Genomic DNA, 21,554 nt, shown 5'->3' with positions numbered 1-21,554 from the left:
ATGTACCACCTTGGAATGGCCCCCTTTTTTTATACCATTCACCCAAAGGAAGTTCTCGGTGCTCTCTAAATTTATTGGTTCCTCCGCATGCTGTATTTGGCAATATTCTTTGGAGTTAGTTCTCCTACCACATTACAGTGGAAGAATCAAATCTTAGAGCACTCTCTGGTAGGCCAGCAGACCTTATGTGTACATCTGTTCCCATTCTTTTTTGTTTAAGATTTTATTTTATTTTATTTTTTTGAGAGAGAGAGAGAGAGCACACAGGAGTGGGGCAGAGGGAGAAGCAGACTTCCCGCTGAGCAGGGAGCCTGATGTGGGGCTCAATCCCAGGACCCTGAGATCATAACCTTAGCCAAAGGCAGATGCTTAATCGACTGAGCCACCCAGGTGCACACATCTGTGCCTATTCTGATCCTCAACTACTGTAATGTCCAGTGGTCTTTTTTTTTTTAAACTGCATTAACATTTTTATACACTGTATCTCCATCACCCGGATATTAATTGTCTCTTACTTTATGAAAAAATAATTTATTTCTTTAATTGGGAGTACTAATCATTACTATGTCTACCTCCTGTAGACATGTTGAGATGGATAGTATTCAGATTCAGTTATCTAATAAGCATGTATGAGTTCCCAGGCGGTAGTGCAGCTGCAGAGACTAGCTCCCTGAGAGGCCCATGTTTCTGCCTATTGATCAGTCTCCTGGGCTGGAGAATGGCCGCACGGTCTGGTCACAGCAGGCTTCTTCATAGATGCCTGCATCACATGGTTTCCAGCTGGGGTTGTAGTTCACGTTGCATTCCTTGCCCATCTTCCCATTTTTCTCACTCTTCTAATCTTGGGAAAACTTTGAAGTGTGCTTCTGTCAAGCTCTTAGGAGGTACCACATATTTAACTGTTAGGAATCAGGCCCTGAAGTTGGAGTGCCTGGCTGTAAACTGCACCCCCCTTACCATTTTTTAGTTTTGAGTTTTGGGGGATTTCTTCATACTCTAATTTCCTTATCTATAAAAAAGTTGACTAGCGGTAGAACCTACTTCATGGAGTGGTTGTGAAAATTAAATGGATTCGTCATTTAAGACTCATAGAACAGGGTCTAGATATTTAAAAAGCACTCAATAAATGGTCATTACAGTGGTTGTATCATCAGTAAACTCATGCTTCCATGTTCCTCACAAATGAACCTACATAACTTGCCATGATGATACTGTTCTTTATATCATTTCATCTTTATAGAACTCTGTGATACTCAATTTTTATTATTGTTTAAAGCTTGGGACATACCTAGAGTTACTCAGTTATAGATGTGGATAATTGTCCCTTTCAGCAGCATTTCCTTAGTAACTGTGGACCACTAGCCATGCCTTTCTGGGAAGGTAAGGGTTCTCAAACGATGGCCCAAGGGAGGCCAAATCTGGACTGTTGCCTCATTTTGTACTGCTTGTGAGCTAAAGGATGGTTTTCTATTCTTAAATCATTGGAAAAAATAATCATAAGAATAATATTTTGTGACACGTGATAATTACATAAAACTGAAATTGCAATATCTGTAAATAAAGTTTTAATAGAATACAGCCATGCCCATTCATTTGCATATTTTCTGTGGCTGCTTTCACACCCCACTGGTAGCAGTAGCATAGTTATGACAGAGACCATATGGTCCCCAAAGCCAAAAATATTTCCTTTCTGACTCTTCAGTAAAAGATCACCAGTCTCTGAGGTGGCGCATTGAATAGGGGGCGGTTATTATCTTCAACCGTTACATCAGTAAATTTGTGTTAAGCTGGTCCATGTGCCAGGCACAGTCCATGTCCTAAGTATTCATTCCCAACCCCCAAGAAACTTAGTAGAGTGGGAGGAATGAGCACATGAACCAACAAATGTAGTCGGATATTAGTACTGTGATACAGAGATATACAAAATACCTGGGAAAGGAGAGAAAGGGCTCCATATATAGGAATCATGGGAGGCGTCCAAGAGGAGGTGATAACCAGGTCTCTCTCCTGCACAAAATAAACATGTTCTATGTAACAAGTGAAATTCTTTTAAAATAAATATTAAGTAAAAAATAAGTTAGTATCCTCCTCTCAACACCACCCCTTACTGTCACTACCCTGCTGTTTATCCTTCCATGTCTTTTCAAAAGCAGCATGTAATCTGTACTGTAATTTTTAGTCTGGAACACTCAATTCCCTGTCACTAACCTGCTTGTCTGCAGATTCAGATTTCCAGATATCAGATCATTTGTGGGGACAGCCTCAAAGGTTTTGATGCTGGTCCTAGAGATGAGAGCAAATGAGCTCTCTGAGGTTTCTGGAGGGAGAGCCTATCTACTGGACTCCCAGGACCCCTGATGCTCTGACCTTTCTTCTTTTGCCCTCCCCCTGTAAAACCTCATTACCTCTCCATCGGGGTAGAATAAGGACCAGATCCTCCTTGTTGGACAAGAAGTATTCCTTGTGTAGAGGAGGCTTGGATTTGCTAAGGCTCTTCAAAGCCTGAGAGTTTTACACTAAACGTTGGATTTAACTAGACAGCTCTAAAAAACTTGGAGTGAGCAGATCCTTGTCTGCTGCTACAATAAACCCCTATGAGGGGTCTTTCTTTTCTCCTGATGTCTTGTCCTGATTATCAGACACCGGCCTTTGTCCTGCTCTTTTTGTTGTGGACCTGATTTCTTGACACCCTACTCCCATCTGTCTTTATCTTGTTTTTAGAATTTGCTTTTGCCTGAAAATCTCTGATGACTTGGGCCTAGGGAACTCTCTGATCCTGCCATACAACTTTGGTGAACAGCACTTAACCACTGCTGAATTTTTGTGGTATTCTGTGAGTTCTCATCTTCCTCAAGAGACTGACAACTCTCTGGAAATGAGCCCAGATAAAGACAATTGTGATTTTAGACATGCTGTGTTGAAGGCGACAGGTTGGGTGCAAGTGTAAATGACAGCCAGGCAGTTGAAGAAATAAGACTGAATCTTGGCCTACAGAAAAAGACTAGAGAATTGGCAATATTTTAGTGAAAGGGATCTTAAACCTCCTGGGATAGGATGTAGAGAAAAGTAGAAAGAGTGGGAGCCTTAAGCCTTGAGAAAAGACTCAATCGTTTGCAATAACTAAAGCTAATGTTTTTGAGCATTTAAGATGTGCTGTTCTTAGTACATTACATGTATTGACTCCTTTATTCTTGACAGATTAGGACAGGGGTCCAGAGGGTTGAGTAAATTTAAACTGCCTCTGGTCATAGAGTTGGTAATGAGGATTCGAGCCCAGGTAGACTGGTCCCAAGCCCAGGCACTGAAGGAAACAGAGGGACACCCAGAAAGGAAGACACTGATGACATGCTGATCCAGAAATTAAGGGACATGGAGGATATTTTCCATGTCTTGTGGTAGTTATCAGCCCAAGATACTCTTTCAATAAACACTTGGTTATTTATTGTCTCTAATGCTTCCATTTATACTACATCCACACTGATGTTTTTTTTTTTCTTTCTCCATAACTATATTATGGTTGGCTCTGTTTAGTCTCCTATCACATTGTGGGCTGAGGAATAGAGAAAATGTGAGTCACTCAAAATCTAGTACAATTTCATAATTCAGACAAAAAGCAGAAAAGTGGAAAGAGCTTATTTTCATATATATCATTATATTTATCATTTCCATTTCCCTGCTCTAAAACTCATGAGGAACATAAAACTATCTGTAAAATTATCCTCAAAATAATATCTGTATTTTGCTGCCTAAACTATGAGTGTATAAATCATGTACAGATCTTGAGTGTGTGTTTCAAGACTTTGGTGTACACAAAGAAAACATTGCCATGTGTGCCCTCAAGGCCACATTGTGTATGCTCCAAAATAGAATGATAGATAATATTTGAATTCTAAGTATTTCATAAAAATTTCCATAATGGAACTGTTGTCTTGCATTTGCTCACGGCTTTTCTCTGCCCCTAACCATTTCACTGGAAAAATTCTTAGACGTAAATTTCTGGAAAATTGATTACCCAATATTGACAACATATTTGGAAGTATACTGTTCAGTGTGGCAGTCTTTGAAGTTTGTATTAACACTAAAGATATGGCTAGTTTTTCTAGAATAGTAGTACAATGTAGCCAGATTTTTTTTTTTTTTTTGGTTATTATTAGGAGAATGCTTTTTCAAGCCAAAAAGTAGATTAGCTGTGATGTCATCTCTACAATATATAATAAAGACAGCATAAAAAAAGATACACAGATAATAATTGACCTTTTTTAGATACCTAAGAAATGGGATGAACCTAATGAAAGATTGAATCGTGGGATTTTGTAGGTGAAAAGAAGGCTAGAACTTGGCCCAAACCCATAATTTTATAGATGTAGAAGGCAAGGCCAAGGAAGTTGAAGCAATGTAGCCGTAATGGAATTGCTTGCCAGTTGGCAGAGCTGCCTTTTAATCTGATATTTTGTCCACTCTTCTAGTAGTGGTTTCAAACTTGGCCTAAAATTATGGCAGACAATCTTTCTCTTGGTCTTTTCTCTGCCTAAGATGCCATCCGGTAGATTTGCTTATAGGTACGTCAAGCAGGGCGGCCATGAGGTATAGCTCTTCGGGCCAGGGGTGTGAAAACAGCACACCTGAGGAAAATGTCGCTCCTGGAGTCACCTGTCACCTGCAGTAAGCCCAACCTCACTGCGTGGCAGGCTTTAGCCTGGGCCAGTGCCAGAGGGATTGATCATCTAGGTAAAAGGTCCAAATTCCTCTTGCACATGGTTAACGGAGCTTCCTGTACATGAAGACTGGAAGAATTGGACTCCTACTGTTCTTGAGCGAGGATGCACCTTGTGGATCATCTCACTCTGTGGTTTACTGACTCTTCTTTCATCATACCGCGCCCCCACCGCCGCTGGGTATATAATGTCTCTCATGGAACTTCTTTTTCATGGACAGGCTTCCTTGGTTGAAAGAGGCGGAGGGAGCTCAGAGCCAGGATCTCTGCTAATTGCTCTGCTACCACCTGGCCGCAGTGCTGAGTACACTCCATGTAGAGCCCACCGCACATATCTCTGGCTGTAACCTGTGCACGGAGTCAGCCTCGTTGCTGCCTACACGACTGTAACTTCCTAAGTCCACTGTTGCTCGGCTACATCCAGTTCTCTACACACTGTCACAGTGAGCTTTTACAAACCCAAGTCAGGTCACAGCTCTCCCAGTGGTTTTCTGTTGCATGGAATAAATAGAAATTCCTTACACTTGCCAGTATGGCACACGTGACCCCGCCCCCTCCTGCCCATCAGTCTCACTGCTTATTACCTACTCAGCACAGCCCACCCGTAGCAGACTTCTCTCTGTTCTCTGAGCACTCCCGGCTCCTTCCTGGCTTGGGGTGTTGCAGAAACTGCCCATCTCTCTGTAAGGACTTCTTATCATTCACTTCTCCCTCAGAAAGAGCTTTTGTCCCCAACCCACCTGAAAGTCACTCTAGCCTTGTCGCTTGCCTCGACAAGATTTATTACTCAAAAATTATCTTGTTGATTTATTGGATTACTTGTTTGTTATAGCTTGTCAAGTGGGAAGAAAGGCATAGAGGGGAAAAGAGGAAGTTCCTGGGAAGAGCTATCTTAGAAATTTCAGCAGTGGTGCCCCGTCACATGAGGTTTGGGGCTGAAAGTAAAAGCATTTCCTGCGTGCGCAGAAATCCACCAAGATTAGAACAAAATGGCTTTCTCGTGCTAGGTTGTGTCCCCAGTGTCTGAAGCAGTGCCTAATGTGAAAGCTCTGTGAGAGATGGTCTGACAATCACCCTTAAAACACAATCTCCTTTTACCACTTAGGAAATCGCAAGTGTATTTATGTCTCATACTTTTTATTCATACTGTTCTTAAGTGTTCGGTAGGTAAAATTATTAAACATATTGAGATATTTGGGTCAGATAAAAATGCAATGTAATGTGATCCCTAAATGGTATGGAGTCTTTAATCATGGTGGTGGGCACTGTTCAGTTACGGTTTCTTTGAAGTCTTGCTTGCGTAGTAAGGTACTGGTTTAGTGCATCTCTCTCTCTCTTTTTTTAAAATTTTTTTAAAAGATTTTATTTACTTATTTATTTGACAGAGAGAGACACAGCGAGAGAGGGAACACAAGCAGGGAGAGAGGGAGAGGGAGAAGCAGGCTTCCCGCTGAGCAGGGAGCCCAATGCGGGGCTCGATCCCAGGACCCTGGGATCATGACCCGAGCCCAAAGCAGACATTTAATGACTGAGCCCCTAGTATATCTCTTTTTAATCTTATCTGAGATACTTAAATACAAAACAGAATGATTGGATGGAATATTTTGGGCAATGGTCTACATGTGTGGTGGGTCTGTGAAACCACTTGTAAACCTTTGGGACAGGCTAGGTTACAGCAGTTAGAGCAGAGGCTGTGTACTGGGGAGACAAAGATGACCAAGACAGTCCAGTTCTGCAGGGGCTCACGCCAATGGGAGTGGGAGGAGGAGACAGATATTGACCCCTATACTTCTAGCATTGACTTAGTAAATTGAATCATGTGTCAGTTACTCTGGAGTTCTGTGACAAGATGAATCACTCTACTAAGGGTAAGCCATTTGAGAGGAGGTCATATTTGAGCTTATTCATGGAGGAGGAATCATTATCAGAAGAAAAAAAATGTGGTAAAAGGCATTCCAGGTAGAGAGAGGAGAATGAATAAAAGCTTGGAGGAAGAAAGCTGTCATCACTTCTCTACTGAATCTCTTCTCAATATGTGGAAAATATTTTTTAGTCTAAAAGGGTGGAGCTCAGCCTCATGACATTTAATCAAAATACTTTGTCATGCTCTGTGTATTTTCTAGTCCCCAAGGGTAAAGGTTTCAGGAGCACAGAAACCAAGAAAAAACTTAGGCACTATTTTTTTTTTTTTTTTGCTGCAGCGGACCTCCCTCCAGACAGTGACTGCACAACGCCCTAGTACTGAAATGAGAAAGGGGTGGGGGTAAATACAATGTTTGGAAAATCATTTGTTGACCTTTTTTTTTTTTTTTAAAGATTTTATTTATTTATTTGACAGAGAGAGATAGCGAGAGCAGGAACACAAGCAGGGGGAGTGGGAGAGGGAGAAGCAGGCTTCCTGCCGAGCAGGGAGCCCAATGTGGGACTCAATCCCAGGACCCTGGGATCATGACCTGAGCCAAAGGCAGACGCTTAATGACTGAGCCACCCAGGTGCCCCATTCATTGACCTTTCAAAAATGTTATCCTGCCAGGGATATATTGTGGCAAGACTGAAAAGGTGCTAATATGACATGTTATGGATTTTGGACTTTATCCTTGATGCAGCGACTGTCACTGAAGGCTATATATATATATTATATATATATTTGAGAGAGAGCATGAGGGGGTAGGGGCAAAGGGAGAAGGAGGAAGAGCATTTTAAGCAGACTGCATGCCCATTGTGGAGCCTAATGCGGGGCTCGATCCCACAACCCTGAGATCATAACCTGAGCCCAAATCAAGAGTCAGACACTTAACTGACTGAGCCACCCAGGTGCCCCAATATGATTATATTTTTGTTTGCAAAAATAAAATCTGATGACAATGATCTGATTGGGTAGAAAAACCAGTTAGGAGCTCTTATTAGAGTAGAGGTAAGGGATGATGTGGCCCAGAACCAGAGCAGTGACCCTGAGGAAGGAGAGGATTTGAATAGCTCCAGTCCAGATATGGGAATCCCTAAAGCTGTGGAAGTGGCTGAGGAGTGCGCATGGAGTTCTGGGAAACACCAGCTTGTAGGGAGAGGGAGAACATGAGGAACCAGTGAATGACACTAAAAAGGATCACAGTCATGCAGGAACCGGGAGAAGGAGGTTCTGGAAGCCAGAGAAGGAGAAGCAAGAGTCTAAGCAAGTATTTTATTAAAACAAAAGGCGCACTTAAGTATTTGGCTTTCCTGTACTCATTATTTGGTTGATATTGTTAGGTTTACACACACACACATACACACACACACACGTTATATAGAGAGTTTCTGGCTTTTCCCACTGAAAAACAGTATTAATATTTGGATACTATTTAAACATTCTTCTTTATAACTAATGGTTTGGGCAGTAACCCTTGAGATCCATACAAGTAAAAAGTCACTGGACTATAGGATCTCTCCTGTTAATTTCAGCTTTAAAGTTTTGATTTTGTGGGGCACCTAGGTGGCTCAGTCAGTTGAGCGTCCAACTCTTGGTTTCAGCTTGGGTCATGATCTCAGGGTCATGTGATCTAGCCCCGTGTCAGACTCTGTGCTCAGTGGGGAATCCGCTTGAAGATTCTCTCCCTCTGTCCGTCCCTCCACTCATGCACATGCTCGCTCGTTCTCTCCAAAATAAACCTTTTTAAAAAATGTTTTAATTTTGTGAAGGCATGCCTAAGGATGAGCCTTTTGTGAGAAGCTCATAGAGGCAGGAAAAATCTCTGGGGCCAGAGAGCTTTTAATTAACAAGATTTGATCGGAGGAAAAGAAAAGTTGGTTGGAGGGAATCCAATGTATATAGCATTTTTATTTCATTGGTCAGTAGAGATTATCTCCATCAGATAATCTGAATGCTCCATTGTTACCCTGACTGGTACAGTTTGACCCTACTGAAACACAAGTAAAAGGCACTTGGTGCTGAAGTTTGAGTCTGACGACTGAATCTATGCATGCGTATGCATATACATGTAGAGATACATATATACACACATATATTTTATGGTATTGTACATACAATGTACATTGACTCCTTTATGTTTTTGTACAATACATGTGTATGTATTGACTCCTTTATGTTTTTGTACGATACATACATGTATCGTACAAAAACTTTTAAAGGAGTCAATTTTGACCTTTAACATAGTTTCTTACTTTTCAAACAGTCTAAAGTGACCATGGACCTAGAAGCCATCATTACCAAAGAACATTTGTTTAAATTCTCTTGGTTCCTTACCTCTAGAATTGAGAAAACTGGTAGTAGCAATGACTAGAAAACAGACTTCGAGTTAGATTTGGAAATTTGTCTTGCTTTGGGAGTAATACACGCTAGCAACAATTAATACCAGTTAGAAACATTTCCTGGCTAGATAGATAAAATTGAAAACCCTTAATGAGGGATCTTCTAAGACTCATGCGGAGAAAAACCCTCACTCAGCTAGCTATTTAATATTTTATCCTTGAAAATACAGAGCAAAAGTAATCTCATAACTCATTTAAAAAATCAATCTGGACACATGTTATTATTGCCTCGCCAAAGGCAATATGGAGCAATCCAGGTTCTCTGCTACGTGCTTAGCGCGGTCGCCTCTGCATCTTTTTATTACTTCCTTACTTTCTGTATTACCCCTAAATGTAAATTCCCCAGGGTTCTGTGCTTGGTCACCCTCTTCTCCTTAGCCCCTACTCTGTCCTCACATGTAAGGAGAGATGGCTTTTTTTCTTTCCTGAATTTAGCTCTGGCCTCCAGCACATGACTCCTAAATCATTCAGATCAGAACTCTCTCCAGAACGGGAGCACTATAGTCTAAGTAGTTACTGGACATCTTCAGTTGAATGTTCCAGATACCACAGAATAAAAATCTTCAAAACTGGGGCGCCTGGGTGGCTCAGTTGGTTAAGCAACTGCCTTCGGCTCAGGTCATGATCCTGGAGTCCCGGGATCGAGTCCCGCATCGGGCTCCCTGCTCAGCAGGGAGTCTGCTTCTCCCTCTGACCCTCCTCCCTCTCATGCTCTCTGTCTCTCATTCTCTCTCTCTCAAATAAATAAATAAAATCTTTAAAAAAAAAAAATCTTCAAAACTGAATCAATAATATTCTCACATCTGACCAGACCTGCTTTTATTTATTTATTTACTCTTTGCTGACTTATTTCCCACCATGATACCACCACGCTCCAGATGCTTAGATCCTGATTGTTTCAGCAGTTCCTAGAACCTGTAACTTCTTTTCTGAATCTTATGGGTACTTTCCCTCTTTTCTGTTCTCATTTAGACCCTCTGTGCTTATGTGATTGCAGTAGCTCACATTGCTCAGTCTCTCTCTAGTCCAGTTACTCTTATACATTGCTACCAGGTGCATTGCGTCATCCTTGACCCCACCTCTAATCACGTCCTCTTCTGCTCAAACCGCTGAGTGACTACTAGTTTTATATGCTTTACCTGTGGGGCCCAGATGATCTTTCTAGCCCCATACCCACCTTCTCCCATCCATACAACACACCCACACCCCAGCCAAACTGGCTTACTCCCTTTTCAAACATGCTGTGGACTTTTGTCCACATTGCTCCCTTTGCTAGAAAAACTTTTCCTCCCCTTTCCCATGCCTGTCAAAATCAGACTCATCCGAACGAGGCCCTTTAGATTATGACCTAACTTTTGAAATGACTATCAGATTTAATGTGTGCTTCCCCATTGGTCCAGCAACCTTGATTATGATAATTTATCCTATAAAAATATATACTATACATTCCTATGTAATATACATGTGTGGGGATGTTTAATGCCCCATTGCCTGTAACAGTAGAACACTGGAAACAACTGAAATAGATCCAACTTTGAAAAAATGGAGATACACGTTTATACACACAGATTGACAGAAAATTGGCCAATGATTGTGGGCCGTGATTTTTTTTAAAACAACATGTATGTGCATTTATGTGTGAGTAGACATGCATACAGTTAAAGAAACTGAAAAAATACACACCAAAATATTGAACAGTAGAGTGTGTGTGTGTGTGTGTGTGTGTGTGTGTGTGTGTGTTGGATGGGTGGTGTTGAAGTTTTAATGTACCTTGTCTAAAAATGTCGACATTTGCTAATCTTGCATGATGAGCTTGGTGGTGCTTATTATATAAACTTTTGTGTTTTATATTTTTTAAGTAAAAATAAAAGCTGGAAAAACGCAGTGTTAGATTTTAAATGCTAAGTGCTTTAGTGTCAAGTATGCAGATATTTAATTATCAGGATAGAGGCCCTAGGGAAGAGTTTTCTCTGTGTCATCTTAGAGTGGTATTTCATAAAATATTTTAATTCATGGACACCAGTATTCTGGCTGACACAGTGCTTCTTAATAAATGTGGATTTCTTCTTGCAAAGAAGCTTCACTGAATTAAGTGTGTGTGTGGTTGCACGTGACCAACAGTGAAGCATTTGAATGGATGCCATAATGCTTTCACATAGTTAAAACATCAGTTTGACCTATTTTTGTGTAAATTATTAAGTGACACAAGTTTGATTCATTTTTATATGCTTATTTTTGATGGAGAACAAAGAGACATAATGGTATATGTTTGTTTTGTGGTGATATAGGTATTATGAACGATGCACCTTTCATCCACCTTCTGGAGGAGGAAATGACCACGTAATTAGACATTTTCCTTACTATTGTTAAGCTTTTCTGTATCCAGTTGTAGCATTGTATTTTTGTAGCATAAAATTTTGCATTTTTATAATAAAGAATCAGACTTTTAAGAATAATACCACTGTTAGTTTTCTAGGAGGATACAATATAAAATTTTTTATTTTTTTAAGAAAAGAATTTGCTGCATGAGTTGTTCTCAAGTTAAGGTTAAGCCTAGATTAGATTTATAGATTTATATATGCATTGTAAATATAGAATATCATAACAGGGAAATTAGAGGAGTTCAAAGTGGCTTTTAAAAATGTAGTTAAATTAAGAATCACATATTGGCTTTGTAATTATTAACTTGCTTCCTGGACTTTTTTAGTCATGGTATGATGAGGCCAGTTAACACAGTTTTTTCTTTAACACAGCATCAAGTTCTAAACAATGAAACAAAGCATCCCAGAATAAATAATAGTCCCTCTGACCTTTATTCACCCTGGGAAGCTTTTGTTAATGATTTATATATCTTGAAGTTTGCTCCCCAAAACAGCTTATAGGAGATGTCCAAAGGTACGAGTTGGTTAATCAGAAGGTGATGATTCCACATTATCCTGTAAATTATCTGTTAGGTTTGAAGAAAATAGAGACTCCTGATCATATTTTGAAAGATGAGAAGTACATATTCCTATGGAGAGTCTTTTTTTTTTTATATTGAGGAAGATGAAACAGTGCCTTGTAATCATCTTACAAATGCTTAAATATAAATATATTTTGTTTGAATTAATGTGGACTGATGGTTTAGAATACATTAACTCCTCAAGCATTCTACTTGTTAAGTGGGGTTTCTTTTGAGCTATTTCTTGCTATATCATTAATGCTTGGATAATAATTACTGAATTATCTATTAGCTGAAATTTAGTATTCTCATTACATCATCCCAGATAAATACACTGTAGTCACAAGGAATAGCTTGGGGGAGATGTGTTTACCAAGATGCCTGCTGGGTTGAACACCATAATGTGAACAGTAATATCCATGACTCTCTGGTTATTATGTAATCATTTTTATAGCTTCTGCATGGCTTGGCTCATACCAGCCTTTTTATTGGAAGGTGGCAAGTAGTGAACTTGTAAAGTTGGGAATATTGGAATCCCATATTTAATTTTAGAATGTTTGTCTTTAACCTAAAAATGAATTCGCTTAGTAAGGTGCAAGACTTGTTTGCTTTTTGTAAATATAAAGATTCAGAGCAAAGAAACATAAATTCACTATTTCTAGATGATCAAGGGTGGTTTTAGAAGATGGTCAAGCTTTTTATTGTTCGAGTTTAAACTTAAAGGTGTGCTGTTTGATCCATTAGGCATTTTAGGGTAACTCAAGAAGGCTAGTTGGGCAGATGATGTAAAAATACTTTTTATTTGGCTTCTGTGTTCTTCCAGAAGGCCAAGGGACCATTTCCATCTCTTGGTTCCACTTTCTTTTTTTTTTTTTTTTAAAGATTTTATTTATTTATTTGACAGAGAGACACAGCGAGAGAGGGAACACAAGCAGGGGGAGTGGGAGAGGGAGAAGCAGGCTTCCCGCCGAGCAGGAAGCCAGACGTGGGGCTCGATCCCAGGACCCTGGGATCATGACCTGAGCCGAAGGCAGACACTCAACGAATGAGCCACCCAGGTGCCCCTTGGTTCCACTTTCTGACAAGTTCTGTCGCTTCTTTCTATTCTCCAACATGCAGTAACCACCTCAAAGTGCTCATCAACTGATCCCAAGGCAATATAAGTAGACAGGAATACAGCAGTTGGTCCTACTTGATGCTGTGATGCTTGAAGGCACAAACAAGTCTTTCACAGTAACTGGCATATCCTCTGAAGCTTACTAGGTGCCGGGCACTGGCCTAAGCTCATGTCACGCACTGCTGCCTTACTACTCTTATCCGCCTTTCACTGCAGATAAGAAGTTAGAAGACTGAGCTTTAGAAAGGTGAAGCAGCTTGCCTGGGATGATACAGCAGTTAAGTGAAGAGCTGGGATTTGAGCCAAAGCCAAAGCCACACTGCTAACCATCCCACTCTATTGGTGTAGACGTAGTTGGATGCCAACCACCAATTCTGCCTATCACCTCTCCTTCTAATTTAAGGATGGCAAGGTAGCCAGGTGACTGAGAATATAAGTATGAGTGGTGTGTGGGGGAAAGCTGCAGTGATCGGAAAACCGCGTCTGTGGAGTGTTCTCGTTGCTTTGCAGGTATGCCTATTATTATACTGGGATCGGGGCTGGAGTGCTGGTTGCTGCTTACATCCAGGTCTCTTTCTGGTGCCTGGCCGCTGGAAGACAGATACTCACAATTAGGAAACAGTTTTTTCACGCCATCATGCGACAGGAGATTGGCTGGTTTGACGTGCATGATGTGGGGGAGCTTAACAACCGGCTCACGGAGTAAGTACCTCGTTTTATGTTTAACTCAGACACGGTTCTTATTCTAACTTAAAAGAGATGTTATCAGATCTGTTCAGAGATATTAATGCATAACTCAGAAGTTATGAGACTGAATTCCTTCTGAGTAGCAACTATGTCTTACACATCCTTTGGTTCCCACTACCCTGGCAGGGCATGAGGGGACTTGCATGATTAGCAATGAATGAGGGAGAACTGCCCGACTCAAAAAAGTCATCTGAGAGTGGTGTGGGAGAGCAAGAATGTGATATTTTCTGAGGAAGTTTCTGAGCAAAATCCTGGATATAAACTAATTGTCCCACACTCAGAACACAACAGCTGAATGGATTCAGTTCTCTGTTTACAATTCTCATGTTTATTTCTAACACTGCTGTTCTTTTAGTGATGTCTCCAAAATCAATGAAGGAATTGGTGACAAAATTGGAATGTTCTTTCAGTCAATAGCAACGTTTTTCATCGGTTTTATAGTGGGATTTACACGTGGTTGGAAGCTAACCCTTGTGATTTTGGCCATCAGTCCTGTTCTTGGACTGTCAGCTGCTATCTGGGCAAAGGTGGGTAAGGCATGTAAATCCAGACTTTATACTGTCCCCACTTCACCCCCCCCCCAATGGTGGAAGGCTGTTTTTATATCACATGATGACCTAGACTCTATACTTGATACTTGGTTTTATTTTATTTTATTATTTATTTTTTTATTTAAATTCAAGTTAGTTAACATATAGTGTAGTATTGGTTACAGGAGTAGAATTTACTGATTCATCACTTACATATAACATCCAATGCTCATCACAAGTGTCCTCCTTAATACCCATCACTCATTTAGCCCATCCCCCTCCTACCTCCCCTCCAGCAACCGTCAGTTTGTTCTCTATAGTTAAGTCTCTTATGATTTGTCTCCCTCTCTCTCTTTATTTTATTCTTCCTTCCCTTCCCCTATATTCATTTATTTTGTTTTTAAAATTCTATATATGAGTGAAATCATATGACATTTGTCTTTCTCTGACTGACTTATTTTGCTTCGCATAATACACTCTAGCTCTATCCATGTCATTGCAAATAGCAAGATTTCATTCTTTTTGGCAGTCGAGTAATATTCATATATATATATATATATTCACATATATACACACACATACGGTACACACACACACACACATACACAAACACACCAATTCTTCTTTATCCATTCATCAGTAGATGGACATTTGGGCTCTTTATAATTTGGCTATTGTTGATAGTGCTCTATAAACACTGGGGTGCATATGCCCCTTCGAATCTGTATTTTGTACCCTTTGGGTACACACCTAGTAGTGTAATTCTGAGTTGTAGGGTAGTTCTATTTTTAACTCCTCCATACTGTTTTCCAGAGTGGCTGCACCAGCTTGCATTCCCACCAACAGTGTAAGAGGGTTCCCCTTTCTCTGCATCCTCACCAACATCTATTGTTTCTTGAGTTGTTAATTTTAGCCCTTCCGACCGGTAGTATCTCATTATGGCTTTGATTTGTATTTCCCTGATGATGAGTGATGCTGAGTATTTTTTCATGTGTCTTTTGGCCATTTGTATGTCTTCTTTGGAGAAATGTCTGTTCATGTCTTTTACCCATTTCTTAACTGGATTATTTATTTTTTGGGTGTTGATTTTCATGAGTTCTTTATTGATTCTGGATACTAGCCTTTTATCTGATATGTCATTTGTAAATGTCTTCTCCCATTCCGTTGGTTGCCTTTTAGTTTTGTTGATTGTTTCCTTCACTTTGCAGAAGATTTTTATCTTGATGAAGTCCCAGTACTTCATTTTTGCTTTTGTTTCCCTTGCCTCTGGAGACATGTCAAATATGAAGTTGCTGCAGCCGAGGTCAAACAGTTTGCTGCCTGTGTTCTCCTCAAGGATTTTGATGGATTCCTGTCTCACATTTGGGTCTTTCGTCCATTTTGAGCCTATTTTTATGTATGGCATAAGAATATGGTCCAGTTTCATTCTTCTGCATGTGGCTGTCCAATTTTCCTGGCACAATTTGTTGAAGAGACTGCCTTTTTTCCATTGGATATTCTTTCCTACTTTGTTGAGGATTACTTGACCTTAGAGTTGAGGGTCCATTTCTGGGCTCTCTGTTCTGTTCCATTGATCTATGTGTCTGTTTTTGTGCCAGTACCATATGTCTTGATGATTACAGCTTTGTAATATAGCTTGAAGTCTGGGATTATGATGCCTCCTGCTTTGCTTTTCTTTTTCAACTTTCCTTTGGCTACTCAGGGTCTTTTCTGATTCCATACAAATTTTAGGATTGTTTGTTCTAGTTCTGTAAAAAATGCTGGTGGTATTTTGGTATTTTGATCAGGATTGCATTCAATGTGTAGATTGCTTTTGGTAATATAGATATTTTAACAATATTTGTTCTTCCGATCCATGAGCATGGAATGTTTTTCCATTTCTTTGTGTCTTCTTCAATTTCTTTTGTAAGTGTTTATGGTTTTCAGTGTACAGATATTTTACCTCTTTGGTTAGGTTTATTCCTAGGTATCTTATGGTTTTTTTGTGCAATTGTAAATGGAATTGATTCCTTGATTTCTCTTTCTACTTCTTCACTATTTGTGTAAAGAAATGCAACAGATTTCTGTATGTTGATTTTATATCCTGCAACTTTGCTGAATTTGTGTAAGTTCTAGCAAATTTTTGGTGGAGTCTTTTGGGTTTTCTACATAGCGTATCATGTCTTCTGCAAATAGTGAAAGTCTGACTTCTTTTTTTTTTTTTTTAAAGATTTTATTTATTTATTTGAGAGAGAGAGAATGAGAGACAGAGAGCACAAGAGGGAAGAGGGCAAAGGGAAAAGCAGACCCCCTGCTGAGCAGGGAGCCCGATGTGGGACTCGATCCCGGGACTCCAGGATCATGACCTGAGCTGAAGGCAGTCACTTAACCAACTGAGCCACCCAGGCGCCCGAAAGTCTGACTTCTTCCTTACCGATTTGGATGCCTTTTATTTCTTTTTGCTGTCTGATTGCTGCGGCTGGGACTTCCAGTACTATGTTGAACAACAGTGATGAGAGTGGACATCCCTGTTGTGTTCCTGACCTTAGGAAGAAAAGCGCTCAGTTTTTCCCTGTTGATGATGATATTAGCTGTGGGTCTTTCATATATGGCCTTTATGATGTTGAGGCATGTTCTTCAATCCCTACTTTCCTGAGGGTTTTTATCAAGAAAGGATATTGTATTTTGTCAAATGTGTTTTCTACATCTATTGAAAGGATCCTTTCTTTTATTAATGTGGTGTATTATATTGATTGATTTGCGGATATTGAAACTTCCCTGAAGCCCAGGAATAAATCCCACTTGATGGTGGTGAATAATTCTTTCAATGTACTGTTGAATTCAATTTGCTAATATCTTGTTGAGAATTCTTGTATCCATGTTCATAGGGGATATTGGTCTGTAATTCTCCTTTTTAGTGGGATCTTTGTCTGGTTTTGGAATCAAGGTAATGCTGGCCTCATAGAATGAGTTTGGAAGTTTTCCTTCCATTTCTATTATTTTGGAACAGTTTCAGAAGGATAGATATTAACTCTTCTTTATTTTATTTTTTTTTCTTTTTCAAAGATTTTATTTATTTATTTGCGAGAGAGGTAGTGAGAGAGAACATGAGAGGAGAGAGGGTCAGAGGGAGAAGCAGACTCCCCACTGAGCAGGGAGCCCAGTGCGGGACTCAATCCCAGGACTCCAGGACCATGACCTGAGCCGAAGGCAGTTGCTTAACCAACTGAGCCACCCAGGCACCCCAACTCTTCTTTAAATATTTGGTAGAATTCCCCTGGGAAGCCATCTGGCCCTAGACTCTTATTTGTTGGGGGATTTTTGATTACTGTTTCAATTTCTTTGCTGGTTATGGGTCTGTTCAAGTTTTCTATTTCTTCCTGTTTCAGGTTTGGTAGTTGCTATGTTTCTAGGAATTTTTCCATTTCTTCCAGATTGCCCAATTTGTTGGCATATAAGTGCTCATAATATTCTTTTATAATTGTTTGTATTTCTGTGGTGTTGTGATCTCTCTTCTTTCTTTGCAATTTTATTTGTTTGGGTCCTTTCTCTTTTCTTTTTGGTAGTCTAACTGGGGGTTTATCAATTTTGTTAATTCTTTCAAAGAACCAGCTCCTAGTTTCATTGATCTGTTCTACTGTTCTTTTTTAAATTTCTATATCATTTGTTTATGCTCTGATCTTTATTATAGCATTTTTTATTTTGGCCTGAATAGATTTTAGGTCTTTTATCTCTGCAGCAAGGTTTCTCTCATGTCTTCTATACTTCTTTCAAGTCCAGCTAGTATTCTTATGACTGTTGTTCTAAATTCTTGCTCAGATATATTACTTAGATTGGTTTTGAGAAAATCTCTGGTTCTGATTTCTTCTTGATCTTTTTTTCATTCTTTCTTTCTTTTTTTTTTTTTTTTTTTATCTTTCTTTTGAGGAGAATTCTTCTATCTTATCATTTTGTAGGTTTCCTGTTCCTGAGAGTAATGCTATATTAAGAAGGTGTCATACACTGTCCACTGTCTGGTGCATTAGGAAGTGTTTGCGGCGTATGCTGTGCGCACTCGGCTGTTATGTTTTGGCTGTTCTTTCCCATAGGTCAGTCCTCTGCAGAGTTCCTCCTTGCTCATAGTGGGGGCTATTTGGACTTTTAGCTAGTGTGCTTTGATTTATTTGTTAAAATAAGCTACTTAGGAAAATGTCCAGGAAAACTGCAGCAAAGCCCCGTCCTCAGCTGGTCAGGTCCGTCAGGTCCTCCCTGAGGACGTGGTCTAAATTGTCCTGAACCCGTAGGAGCACCTCAATTTGTTCAAATCAGTGGGAATAAGTGGCTGTAACCTCACTAAGTCCTACCCCTGCCAGGACTACATGCTGTCCTGTACCATGTGGTTATTTGAGAAAGGGATAAGCTAGAAAGAAGTAGCTCTCACATCTCATCCCCTGACTTCATATAAAAGGCATGCTCAACTCTTTTTTTTTTTTAAGATTTTATTTATTTACTTAAGGTGGGGAGGCAAGCAAGAGAGGAAAAGCATGACCAGGGGAGAGGGACAGAAGGAGAGGGAGAAACAGGTTTCCCGCTGAGCAGGGAGACTCACATGGGGCTCGATCCCAGGACTCGGGGATCATGACCTGAGCCAAAGGCAGACACTTAACTGACTGAGCCATCCAGGGGCCCCAAGGCACACTCAACTCTTAAAGAGCTGTGTACTTTGTAGAAAATTCCATAGTCACAAAGATTCAAGTTCACTAAACAACACATATGTCCCATTCAGCTAGCATTATTGATTTTAATGTTTTTTAGGTTTTGTTTAATTTGTAAATTGATTTAACAGTTGTGTCAGTGTTATAAATAGTTCTCTAATGTTTAACATATTTAAATCCATTGGTATGAAAATAATTTTCAAAAAATAGATACTTTCTAGTCCCCTATGTATGTAAATCCAAGCCTGCAGTTTTTTCTCCCAATCACGAAGGCAAAACAGTATCGTTGGCCCTCCCCACCTCTGCACACAGGCCTCTGATGATCTTGTAAAACTTATTTTCCCTTTCAAGGCTGGGTGTGGTGTTCATTTTAAACTGATTTGATGTAAGAGTGGGTGGTGGTAGAGATTGGTCCAGTTTGTAATTTCTGTTGGGTTCACCACAACTTAGAGAAAGCATGACAAATTCATTTGGCAAAAGCATATAAGATACTGGTGGGCCAACCAAAGTCAAGCCTAGCACAAAATAAATCAGATGGTAAATACTAAGAAGTTGTAAAAATTCTACCCTGTAGGATGGATATTATTTTGATGTTACGAACAATAACTACCATTTATTGAGCATCTACTATGTCAGGAAAGTACATATTATCCTTCTGAAGTATAGGTATTATCTTATTTAGCACAGGAAGAAATTGAAGTTCTGAGGACTCTGTTAATCTGTTACTGAGAGTAACAGTGTGTAAATGATACTCTAGGTGGTTAAAATGCATTTCTCTACTGGTCAGCTGAAATATACTTGGCAAAAGCTTATGTGCTAATTGGTTTTTCTGTTTACTCTTCATGTCCGTATTTATTGAAGAACTGTTTAATATGCATTGATGTCTGTTCTAGTTAAGTTAGGAAAACAGACAGAAAGTTAATCTTTTAATAACTATGCATTGCTTCGGATACTATTTATTTCATAAATGGAGCTGTGGGCTTATTGCTGGAGACCTAAGTTTTAATCGTCACTCTGCCATAAAGTTTTGGTATGATTTCAGACTAATTTCCCAAGTTCTCTGGCTAGCAGCCATGTTAAAAAAGAAATGTGGCCCAGCCTGGGAAGCTTCTTTGTCCCTGTGACTCTTTGGCTCTTCTCTCTAACAGGGGCAAGAAGGAAGAACAAGAAGGGACCCAGTCACAGTAAGCTTCCTTTCCCAGTAAGCAGCTTTAGACCAGTATGCTGGTGACTGGTGTCTTCCACCCAGAGACACTGGGGCAGCCAGAGGGCACAGGCAGGGGAAACCCCCACACACTGCCTCCACCGAGAGATAGCTGGTAGGCTGACCTTTTAGAATCCATTTCCAGACTCCTGGGTGGCTCAGTCAGTTAAGCGACTGCCTTCGGCTCAGGTCATGATTCTGGAGTCCCGGGATCAAGTCCCGCATTGGGCTCCCTGCTCAGCGGGGAGCCTGCTTCTCCCTCTCCCTCTGCCTGCAGCTTCCCCTGCTTGTGCTCTCTCTCTCTGTGTCAAATAAATAAATAAAATCTTAAAAAAAAAAATAGAATCCATTTCCACTCCCTCAGGTAGTAGAAACAGAGGCTGTTAAGAGTACCTGCATCTCAAGATAAACCATGCTAACCAAAATAATGCACAAAGGCTCTGAATAGGAAACTGCCACTGGAACCACAGTCACACAAGTAGGCCAGGAATTTCAAACTAAGCCCACACAAGGTGACGGCTTGCTAAAATTCAGGATTTAAATAGGACCCTTTCTCCTAGCATACCAGACAAAATGCCCAGGATACAATAAAAAGTCACTTGTCATACGAAGAACCAAGAAAATCACAACTTGAATGAGAAAAAAAAAACAAAAAAACAAAAAACAATGAACTGACACTAACACTGAGATAAGTCAAATATTAGATTTATTGGACATGGATTTTGAAATGGCCACCATAAAAATGTTTCACTAATCAATTACAAATTCTCTCAAAATATAAGAAAAACTGGGCAATATCAGCAATGGAGTAGAAGATCTAAAAACAGGATGAAATGAGGGTGCCTGGGTAGCTCAGTCGGTTAGGCGACTGCCTTCGGCTCAGGTCATGATCCTGGAGACCCAGGATCAAGTCTCACATGGGGCTCCTGGCTCAGCGGGGTGTCTGCTTCTCCCTCTGACCCTCCCCCCCTCATGTGCTCTCCCTCTCTCTCATTCTCTCTCTCTCAAACAAATAAATAAAGTCTTTAAAAAAAAACAGGATGAAATGAAATGAGAAAACAGAAAGATACAACAGCAAAACTAGGGGTCACGGTGGACTGTCTCAGTGTCCCTGAGTGGAGAATCTGTACCTGGAGAGAGAACGGTGGAATTCACTGACCTCTGAAACAGAGAAAATGAAAAGAGCTTCAGGGATCTGTGGGACAATAACAGAAATGCCAACATTTGTCACCAGTGGAATCTCAAAGGAAGAGGAGAAAGAGAGGAGGGTAGAAGATGTACTGAAACTAACCATAAATTAAAACAGATCTAAACCTTCAGTCC

The 21,554-nt window shown here is 40.1% G+C and overlaps 1 protein-coding gene across 1 annotated transcript in view; it reads left to right on the top strand.

The window, feature by feature from the left end:
- ABCB1 (ATP binding cassette subfamily B member 1) overlaps window positions 1-21,554 on the top strand; it is a 115,383-nt gene that overhangs the window by 24,173 nt on the left and 69,656 nt on the right. The window contains exons 5-7 of the mRNA XM_021689632.1: window positions 11,308-11,359; window positions 13,588-13,779; window positions 14,180-14,351. Coding sequence (XP_021545307.1) covers window positions 11,308-11,359; window positions 13,588-13,779; window positions 14,180-14,351 — 416 coding nt within the window. The remainder of the gene's footprint in view (window positions 1-11,307; window positions 11,360-13,587; window positions 13,780-14,179; window positions 14,352-21,554) is intronic.

The sequence above is a fragment of the Neomonachus schauinslandi genome, chromosome 12 (genome assembly GCF_002201575.2).
Source record: "Neomonachus schauinslandi chromosome 12, ASM220157v2, whole genome shotgun sequence".
Classification (NCBI taxonomy): domain Eukaryota; kingdom Metazoa; phylum Chordata; class Mammalia; order Carnivora; family Phocidae; genus Neomonachus; species Neomonachus schauinslandi.
The sequence above is the reverse complement of the archived record's forward strand: the minus strand, read 5'-3'. Positions and strand labels throughout refer to the sequence as shown.